Source organism: Seriola dumerili, unplaced genomic scaffold (assembly GCF_002260705.1).
Source record: "Seriola dumerili isolate Sdu_G_001 unplaced genomic scaffold, Sdu_1.0 BDQW01000258.1, whole genome shotgun sequence".
NCBI lineage: Eukaryota > Metazoa > Chordata > Actinopteri > Carangiformes > Carangidae > Seriola > Seriola dumerili.
The window spans coordinates 1,805,038-1,815,780 of record NW_019174513.1 but is presented as its reverse complement, the minus strand read 5'-3'; the positions used below and the strand labels follow the sequence as shown (position 1 = coordinate 1,815,780).

Here is a 10,743-nt window from a genome sequence, read left to right as displayed (position 1 = left end):
ATGAAGATAGGCGTGATCATTGCTGAAAAACACACAAACATATAATTAAGATATGTAAGCCAAGAGGAATGTAACTGAGACATGTGCTTAAGTAAAATTTTGGGGAACTTGTACTTTACTCCAGTATATCTATTTTATGCTATTTTATACTTCAAGCACATACTTCTAAAACATACATAATATGTTGATATGTTGTTTGATACATTTGTTGAAGATAAAACTACCCAACAACAGTTTGTAGAAAGTAGCCTAGTTGAAAAAATAATCTCCATTTTAACTAGCTACAACATAAAAAGTCTGCTTAGACATTATTGAATATTATAGTGATAATCCAACACTGATAGGACCATCTGCATATGCTCATTCTTGAAAAAAAAATCTTACTTTTCTGGTATGGTATTCTGCAAAATTTCATATAATTTGAAATGTGAAAAACTGTAATTTCACTTTTACATAGGTAGCGTTTTAAAAGAGGGACTATTAGTTGTAATGGTGTATTTTTAAATTGTGGTATTTGTACTTTTTCCCCCACCTCTGGTCAAAAGAGATATGATAGATAGCTTTTTAAAGGTTGCAAGTATAGGTCTACAAGTGAGGGGCTTTTACTTTTAGCCTTTACTATAGTCAAAATTTCACTTGCAGGTGTTTGATAAATACAGATTATGTAGGCTATAACTCTGTTACCAACCATCTAATTAAGATGCATATTTAATAGAAATAATGCAATTTGTGTCATGTGAGACACCATGCACACCTCCTCTGTCTCTTTCTTTTTGTCTTCCTCCCTCTCCTGAGGCCTACTTCACCCTCCCCTGCTGTCTATCTCCTCACCCTCACTGTGTGTGCTGTCAATAATTGATGATCCTTACTGACTCAAAGGGTAACTGAAAATGTCTCCTCCATTTCTTTATCTATTTACAAGTATACCTTTAAGCCCAGTCAGTCCAACAAACCATGTGAAAATTCAAGCACAAGGATCGATCGATAGCATGAAGTAACTTGGCCATGTCTGCTGTATAGTTTGTGATGGCTGCTACACCTGCGACCATGATTGGGTTAACGCTGCCTGCCTGGCTGACAGCAGGACCAGGGAGGGGAGGAAGGGGAAACTTAAATGAGTGAGAGGCAGGGGGCAGAGAGGAGGAGGAGTGACAGAATGATAGAGTGAATTAATTCAACCATAGCCAGCCCTGATTGACTCGGCAACAAACTGGCATGTACAAACACTCACAGTGACACCAAAGCCATGGAGAGAGAAAAGAGGAATGACACGTCCTTCTCCAGGAAGAGAAGTTTCACTTTTGGGGCGTATGGAGGGTGAGTAGAAACACTATTTGTCTCATATTAGGACTGACAATCTCTACAAAAAGTCAACTGAGTAGCTACAAATACTGAATCAATATCATTATTTTTAGATATAAGTGAATCTAGTGGTTTAAGATGATACGTTTTCCTCTCTGAGCAGTTTTCACTTCCTTGTTTACAGTGTGGACAGATTCACATGTGGAGATGAAACAAGGTGAGGTTATTTCTATTGTTAACATTCCAGCTTTACTGTAAACTGTGAGAACTGAATGAGAAGCAAAGAACTATGCTGTCTTGTTGTGTAAATCAACCTGTTGCTGCAGACCTGAATCTGCAGAAGACAACATACTGGACATCCTGGACTCTCCTGCCAGTGAGAGCAAGCCTTTCCTCTCATCCAGCAGCAACCAGAAGGTGATATCATTATTATGTTCAGCACTCGCCGTCCCTTCTTATTGTAATTCAATATACTTAATGTATTTCCATACACAGCATTTCTGCAGAAGTCACTTTCCACTTGTGGCTGAGTCATTTGTCTTGTTCCTCTTCCTGCCCATGTTTCCCTTCCTTCTCTCCATCTGCATTTCTGTCTGATGTCTGCTGCCTGTTGTTCATATCAGGACACAGAGCTGTTTGAAATCATTGAAAAGCTGCAGGTGAGTTGCAGTACGATTGATCTTGTGTTGGTGTGTCCAGTGATGCCTGAGCAGCAGAAGTTTCTTATCATCAATGTTCCTTTTGTCCATCAGGGCAGCAGGATCGATGAGCAGCGGTGTGAATTCCCTCTGCCTCTGAAGGTTAGTCTTTAATCTGAGAATGAAAACCACAGAGCTGACTCTATATACGGGTGCGATCCCGTGTGTGTGTTGACACTGACCTTTTCATGATCACCATTACATTTGTTTCCCAAAACAACAAACAAGACAAGCCCTTGTCAGAACTATCAGGTTCTTCTTTGTGTCTATTTTAGTCTCAGCTTTTAACAATAGGTGGAGAACTGCCGCTCATTCTCCCTTCAAAGTCAGGGGGCTACTGGATAGACCCCTCACTGGAGAGGCTTGTAGATGTGAGTCCAACCTCTTCCCACCATGGCCTTGATCCAGAGAGCTACGACATCATGGAAAGAGACAGAGAGGCCAAAATCTACCACGAGTTCTTCTGCTCAAGGGTTAGTAGACTTCAAATAAAGCTTTATCTAGCTAAATAAATGTATTCATATTCAAACTAAGTGTATTAATACCCATTGTGCAATTTCAAGGAATATATTGCTTTGCCCCTCTAGTACCATCATTCATTCACAGCAGTGGATGCATCTCTGGGGCCGCTGGTTCTCTCTGTGTGTTTGGAGGAAGAGGAGAATAAGCTACGGGTGATACTAAGGTTAAGATCTTTGGCCATTTTAGCCAACTATGAGACACTTTTTGAATATTGTAAGCTGCGGGTATTGTTACCTCACTTGGACGTGAGCTTCATTGTGCAGAATGATGTGTGTTGAATTTCTTTTTAAATTTAATTAAAATACAAGTCACGAGATAATTGAACTTTGTTATGGAAGACCCAAATGATAATTCGAAGCATAGTATATTTATAAAACATGTCCGAAGGTGATGCAACTGCATCACAGAAATTTTTAATTTTGTCTCGCAGAATGAAGGAGTGCTCTTTGCATGGGGTTTTCTCCGTGTCTCTCTTCCCTAACATCCCATCTGCTGTTGAATTAGCAAAGGTACCAAACTATTTATTCTGGTGGGAAAAGTATCCAGATCTAATACTTCAGTAAATGTTACATACACTGTAAAAATATTATGAATTATATTACTTGCTCATTTTTATTGATGCATTAACACATATGACGCATTTTATTTATCGTAGCTGGTTGAAATGGAGTTCATTTTAACAACTTTATATACTTTTGGGAAGTTTGATGTATGATAATCTATCCTATAGTTACATATAAAACTTGTATGTAGAATAAAATAATTATCTGTCATGTAATTAGTAACTGTAACTCTCAAATAAATGTAGTGGAGTAGAAAGTTCAGTATTTACCTTTGAAAAGTAGCGAAACAGAAGTATAAAGTGGCATAAAGTAGTCAAGTAAAGTAACTCATAATTTTAATTCATTACAGTGCTTGAGTAAATGTACTCAGATACTTTCAATCACTGGTAGATGGCTGATTAAGAGATGTCAATAGAGTCAAAATTAATTATATTCTTTCTAGATGCTCTGTGACAGAGTGACTGTCTCAAAGTTTGAAGTGGTCAGCTACCTCAAGGTAATGTTGATTACAACAAAACAAACAAACAAAAAAAAGACCAACCACTTATTTGAGACCAGTCCTCTTAAAGCTGATCTCCCATTCTCATCCTTCAGGCTCCAGAACTCATAACTGCATTTGATGAACACAGAGTGTCTCCTAATTTCAAGTTTGGCGTTTTGTACCAGAAGGATGGGCAGGTAAGGACTGGTGCTTTACTTTACAATGTCCTGCATTTTTATAAAAATAAATGAATAAATAAAAAACACTGAAATATGGCATCATATCATAACTACTCCCTCTCAGACACCATCCGTCTCTCTCTAGTTCACCGAGGAGGACATACTCAGTAACAACGACGAAAGCGAAGAGTTTAAAGAGTTCCTGTCCGTTTTGGGAGAGACAATTCAGCTGCAAGGCTTTACCGGGTAACCCACGACGTTGTTGTTTAGTTGCAGAAATGACAAATGCATTGTGTAAAATCATATGATTTCTTCTCCTCACTCCCTTTTCTCAGGTTCAGGGGTGGACTGGATGTGTGTCATGGTCAGACAGGAAGTGAAGCAGTCTTCACTTCCTTTCATGGAAGAGAAATCATCTTCCATGTTGCAACTAAACTGCCTTTCACAGAGGGGGACCAACAGCAGGTCTCTGATTCTCAGTCTGTTGTGCGCTGATGATTCATAACTCATTCTCTCTGAGGATATTTTTGGGACAAGTTACTTGAACAGACACTGACACACTTTTTCTCCTTCTCCTCACCATCCTACACAGTTACAAAGAAAAAGACACATTGGTAATGACATTGTAGCTTTGGTCTACCAGGAGGGCCAAACCCCTTTTCTATCTGATGTTATCAAGTCTCACTTTCTGCACTGTTTCGTGGTGGTGCGGAGGATTCAGAGGGGGGAGGAGACAGGTGGAGCTGCGTACCAGGTGAGTAAAAAAACAGAATATAAGTGGCGTCCTGTTTTTGAAAGTTTATTGATTTCCCTCTATACTAAAAATCCTTCTAGAGCCCAACTGTGAGGATGATCCTAACATTGGTATTTGAGACTTCAATAAAACCAACAATATGTCAGCTGATATTCATTTATTCAAGATAAACAATCAACATGAAAAACATTTTCAGTAGAATAAAATTGTCAGTGCTCCCTGGTGGACAAACAATGCAAGCAGTTACCCCGTAAAACCCTGCAGAATGAAAGCGACCATTGCAAGACCCATATGGCGCTTTCTTCTGTCTTCATTCTCTCCACGCTTGCCTCTTGTGTTTTGTTATTTATCAGCAGACATAGCATACAGTTTATACTGATACAGATCTGTGATGAGCTAATATTGGCTCATAATACCAGCCAAGCCAGTTCATAAGTTATGCTCTATCTGTTTTTTTCCTCCTCTACACAGGTGTGTGTCACAGCCAGAGAGGATGTTCCTCCTTTTGGTCCAGTCATCCCACATCCTCCCGTCTTCACAGATGTAAGAAACGATACAGAGGCCAACAAGTGCCTGAGTCAGCTGCTCTCATTTTTCTTGATACTTCAAAAAGCCAAATTCAAAAGATTTTTCTTTGTTGTCAACCTTTCAGTTGATAATAGTTATTTCAACCCCTGTCATTTCCCCCTAAGCCATGGCTAATGTTATTAGTAACATTCCTACGATGACCTTTGTCTTATCATCTTGTCTGCCTCAGGTTTTATTGGCCTTCCTGCTTATGCTCCTTGTCTTGTTAACAAACCTTGCTTTGATTATTGACCTGGTGAACTTTGGTTTACTCCACCTGTGAGCACTGCCTGTGAGAAATTGAGTCCATGTCTTGCTTCTCTGGATTGTTACAGTTTTATACATTATTGAGATTCTTCACATGTCTTGGTTCCCTGTCTTGTCTTTTAGCGCTCTGTCTTGAGAGAATTCCTTCTGACCAAGCTCATCAATGCAGAGATTTCCTGCTATAAGGCTGAGCGCTTCAGCAAATTAGAGGTAGAGGGAAAAACAGCACAACACGTGTTTTAACCGTATTAATGTTTGCTCATGAGTATTAATCTCTCTGCCCTGTCTGCACCATTTACTAAGCTCCGGACTCGTTCGTCGCTCCTAGAGAGCTTGCAGGCTGAACTCTCCACTCGTTCCCAGTGCATGATGGGGGATCCATCACTCTCTGCTTTCCCCTCTTCTGAGGGTGTACGGGGGGCATCTGAGGGGAGCGGAGGATTCATTGAAAATTTTAAGGTGAATGTTGGCCTCGCTCGTCTTTGAAATTTGAGAAACTATCAAATGCTTGACTTCACTATTTTAAAATGTACATTTTTTCCTTCCAATGTCTCTTATTAGAGAGCCATCAGAGTCCGGAGCCATTCTTTTGAGACTCTTGGAGTACCCAGGAAGACAGGTAGCAGTGCATCACAGAAGCCAAAGGTAAGACCTTACAATGAGATGGAAGATGTTTGACTGATTATTAATAATAACAACAATAATAATAATAATAATAATCTTCTCTATCTTTTGTTGCAGACAGAGAAAGATGGAGAGAGGTATGAATCATGAAAACTATCTTTTGTATGATTTAATTAAATGATATAGACGAGTAAGACGAAGTAATACTCTCTTCCCTGGTTTTCAGTGACAAATCTCCCGCTGACAGTTTGGGACCAGCTGAAGTCAAAGATCAAGCAAGTCCTCAAGAGGAGACATAGAAATAAATATCAATTTGTAGATTTTAGACACAAATGCACATATAGACATTGCTAGGTTATTATTTTATTATCCAGGTGGATGACTGCTATGTAAATAGATTCTAAAAGTAAATAGTATTTCTGAGAGTATATATTTTACCGTCATAGCAGTGATATTCTAGATGAATAAGAATCTTTAAATTGTATTTCAGTGAAATGTACGACATGTGAAACTGCAGAGAAACATTTAAAGAAAGCAATGAGTTCACTGCTCTTGTTATTCAATGTGAAAATGTTTCTTGTGTGTAAATAATCAGGAAATCAGTTGTGTGATAATGTTGGATATACATACAGATGAAGGAGACATAGTTTGGGAACAGCAGCAGAAATTATATTAAAAAGATGGGTTTAACGTTACACTCAAAAAAGTGCTGGGTTGTTTCTGTAAACACATTGTGGGGTTGATTATGCTGGTTCATAAATCTGGGTTGTTTTGGGTCCTATGAACAAACTGCTGGGTTGCTCATGCTGTGTCAAAGGGGTTTTACCTCGATACTGTAGTGAATGGTCAATGTATCAGCTAAGATTACTGACATTTCATCACATCACATTGACTTTAGAATCATCACATTGTCTTTTTTCTTTCTTTTCACCTTGCTACTAGATTTTTTGTATGCAGTGCTGGAAGATACAGTAACTGTCACTATTTCATATGAATATCAAATTTGTATTGGGCAGAATTAGCAGCTAATGTTACTGTCACTTAATATTAATCTACCATAAACACCATGTGTCCTGAGAATCTCTGACCCTCTGAACCTCAATTCAGACAGTTCTGCAGTGGCAGGGTGGGGAAATGAATGAACAAGCGTTCGTGTCAAATCAACCTGACCAGCGGGTCGGCTGCAAATGCACCCCTGAAAAAATGATATTTTCAATAACATTAGCAACTAACTTTGACCATAATATAATGTTACGATGAAATAAAAAAAAAAACTCATTAACATTATCTTTGAAAATGGTGATCAAACTCCATGTTACATTAACTGCAAAGTTTGGCCATTAAACATATTTCCTATTAAATGACACTATTTCAGTAACTTTAGCTGCCGGGCTTTTTACAGACATTATGACTTTTTCACAAAAAACAACCAGATTAATTGCAGAAATTCATCATATATCACATATGTTTCTATATTGTTTGGAATTGAGATAAAAACAATATATATTAAGGATCTTTATGGTAATCTGTATTTCTGTTTTCCTTTTTAAGAAATTGAACATAATACAAGGGTTAAAGGAACAAAAAGTGTATCAGAGAAAATCTTTTTGAATGTGATAGACTCCAGTCCGGTAGGTGGAGGTAATACAGCTGTGCTTTGTCTTAACAAGAAGAAGAAGAAGAAGAAGAAGAGGAAAACTTGTGGCTGTTGGTTGCGGTTGCTCCAGAAGAGGGCGGTAATGTGTGTGTTTAGCTAGCTGTTGCTAACTTTAAGCTGTGTCTAATTCAACAAATGTTCACAGCCAGTCCAGCTAAAGTTTGTTAAATCTAGCTGAAGGGATTTGCATGGTCGTATTTCACCGGATTTGACCTTGAACACAACACCGAGCTGCCCTCTGACAGGTCAGTTGAACTTTGACACACTGAGCGGTGCAGTGCATTGAGCCTGTTTGCAGGCACAGGAGACTCTTTCTGGGTTATTGGTTCATTGCACAACAGTTACACATTTAAATCAAAGCGTAGTAACTGCGAACAAAAATAAGACCCGAAGATGACCTCCAAGAAAGTGATCGAGTTGTTCTACGATGTGGTTTCTCCGTACTCCTGGCTCGGCTTTGAGGTTTGTGCCTTTAAAAAGATAAAATAAAATAAAGTCAGCTTCCATAACACAACCACAGACTTCGGTATGAATAAAGTTTCACACGGATAATTTGTCTGTACAGATCATGTGTCGCTACAGGAACGTGTGGAACATAGAGCTCAAACTGCGCCCTGCATTTCTGGGTGGCATCATGCAAGGATCAGGTGTGTATAGATTCAACACCTGTAAACTGTCACAGGGCATGCTGCATGTTCATATCCACTGTTTTTACTCTGATTGTTCGTGTCCCGTGTGTCTGTCATGACAGGCAACAAACCTCCAGGTCTGGTTCCAAACAAATTCATGTACATGACCAAGGATCTGAACCGCTTGGCTCAGTATTTTGATGTTCCCTTGCAGCCTCCGTCTGATCCCTTCGAGGCCATGTTCAAAAAAGGTACATGCCAGCAGGATCTGATGGGACCTGTAATGTAGTAGTAGGAGTCAGCGTTTTCTGGGTCTCAGATTAGAGGATTTGATGCTTTTCTTTGTCATATATGATAATATGATGATATTGGTTGGACTGTTTGCCAAATAAAGGCAAGTTCCCATAGCCCAAGAGAATTATGGGCTAACTTTGACAGACATTTTTCACTATTTTCTGACATTTTGTGCTAATAATGCAGTGATTTCCTCTTTCATCTTCCTTCTTCTGATGTCTTTTACTAGGCTCCTTGTCTGCAATGCGATTCGTGGCAGCAGTACAAGAGAGGGAAAAGGGCGGAGACAAACAGGTGGAGCAGGTGTCCCGGGAGCTGTGGAGAAGGATCTGGAGTGAAGACAAAGACATCACAGAACCCGCATCACTGTCTGAGGTGCCAACTAATCCAACCTGGTTGCATTTAAAAGACTAAGAAGTGCCATTTATTTAGTTTTGTCACGTTACCTTATTTTCTTCTTGCAGGCAGCGAAGAAAGCGGGCCTGTCTGACGGTGAGATTAAAGAGGTGCTGCAGATGTCCACCTCAAAGGAGATCAAAGACAAGCTGAAAAGCACAACACAGGATGCACTTGATATTGGGGTCAGTTGTCCCTCAGCTCTTCCTTATCGATTCAGTCGAGAGAGACAAGATATTACAATATAACAAAGCAAAATCTCTCCTCGTGTCTCTTCCCAGGCGTTTGGCTTCCCCCTGGTGGTTTGTCATGTTGATGGAAAGCCAGAGATGTTTTTTGGATCTGACAGATTCGAGCTGATGGCCCACTGCATTGGTGAGAACATTACTGTACTGTGCATCATTCACAGATACATATAATGTCAAAGTGACAAGATGAAGATTGAAAAGACACTTGACACAGTCATAATCCACTGTTGCGTTTACTCTGCCTTGATAAGAGAATCAGATAAATGCCTAAAATGTAAATACACTGCTTAAGACACAGCGGAGACACAGATACCTTTATTTAGACACTGATAAACATTTGACCACATGACAAACTGCATTGCAACTTTTCTCTTTTGTTTTCTGTGGTTTGTACGTTGTGCAGTGTCTCATTAGAAATTCATATTGATGCTGAGATTCTCATTTTTCTTCTCTGTTTCAGGAGAGAAGTGGCTGGGGCCTCAGCCTGGCAAATCAGCTGCCAAGCTTTGAGACAGAAGCTGCCAATTATCTCAATTTAATGATGTCTTTCATTTTCTCTAATACTAATACTCTAATTTGTATGCTGTGCCTCATTAACAAATATAACATGTAAATAATCTAACATACCACTGAACTGTTCAATATGTGCCAATTAAAAAAGAGTGACAAATTCTAAATTTCTTTTCTCTGGAAATACAAGGTATGCAAGAAGGATTTGGTTGTTAAGTCTCTAAACTACACAAAAAATGTATATCTATAGTATGTTTTTTTCATTAATGCTATATTTGTAACCTCACCTTTTTAGCTTAATATTAACACATCAATAGTTTATAAAATGCCATGAGCATTTTGTACTAAATGTAAAGACGGATCAGAGTTTAAAGTCAGCAAACCACTTTCATCATCTTAAAATCAGGTATTTACTGTTCTGACTGAATCAATCTTACTTCAACCTCTTAGTGTGAAGTAAAATACATTTTTGACACTTACTAAATCACTTTTTTGGCTCAGTGGTCACCTCACAGCAGGTAGGTCCTGAGGTCAAACCCACTGGCAGGCAAGCAGAGACTTTTCTGAGTGGGTTTCTCCCCCTAGGTCCAAACACATGCAGGTCAGGTTGATTGGAAACTAAACTGCCATAAGTATGAATGCTGGTGTGTATGTGGTTTTTTTGTCTGTGTTAACTTTGTGGTAGACTGATGATCTGTCCGGGGTGTAACCCTCCTCTGTCCCAGTGTGAGCTGGGAAACGCTTCAGCTGCTGCAACACTAAACAGGATGTGGGTGTAGGAAATGGATGGATGGATTAAACCATGTTCGTGACATGAATATCAAGGTCGCATCACGTGTCACAACATAAAACATGAAAAATGAAGAGTGAAGAAATTTAATTAAAAAGTGGTGGAGGAGTGCGCCATGCCTCTCTACTTTAAATATGAAGTAATGGTGCATTTTCCAGTTTTTACAAATACACATTTGTTTTAGGTTTACACTTTAAATTCTTTATTTCTCTCTGTTTCATCTTTTGATTAGTAAAAGATTGCATTACATTAATAAAACTCA

At 39.0% G+C, this 10,743-nt stretch overlaps 2 protein-coding genes across 2 annotated transcripts; both read left to right on the top strand.

Annotated features, from left to right (window-relative positions):
* Positions 1-1,246: 1,246 nt before the first annotated feature.
* Positions 1,247-6,256, top strand: LOC111230018 (rap1 GTPase-activating protein 1-like). Its single transcript, XM_022756548.1, has 19 exons — positions 1,247-1,317; positions 1,487-1,519; positions 1,629-1,719; positions 1,926-1,961; positions 2,055-2,102; positions 2,276-2,473; positions 2,588-2,685; positions 2,953-3,031; positions 3,528-3,581; positions 3,680-3,763; positions 3,891-3,991; positions 4,081-4,210; positions 4,338-4,499; positions 4,971-5,042; positions 5,457-5,543; positions 5,637-5,792; positions 5,895-5,978; positions 6,075-6,094; positions 6,184-6,256. Exons 1-19 carry the CDS (start codon positions 1,247-1,249, stop codon positions 6,254-6,256), a joined length of 1,677 nt encoding a protein of 558 aa, XP_022612269.1.
* Positions 6,257-7,656: 1,400 nt separating this feature from the next.
* On the top strand, positions 7,657-9,858 carry gstk1 (glutathione S-transferase kappa 1). The gene is made up of 7 exons (XM_022756681.1): positions 7,657-8,076; positions 8,180-8,261; positions 8,366-8,494; positions 8,767-8,912; positions 9,002-9,118; positions 9,215-9,308; positions 9,642-9,858. Exons 1-7 carry the CDS (start codon positions 8,008-8,010, stop codon positions 9,689-9,691), a joined length of 687 nt encoding a protein of 228 aa, XP_022612402.1. The 5' UTR covers positions 7,657-8,007; the 3' UTR covers positions 9,692-9,858.
* The last annotated feature ends 885 nt before the right edge of the window (positions 9,859-10,743 follow it).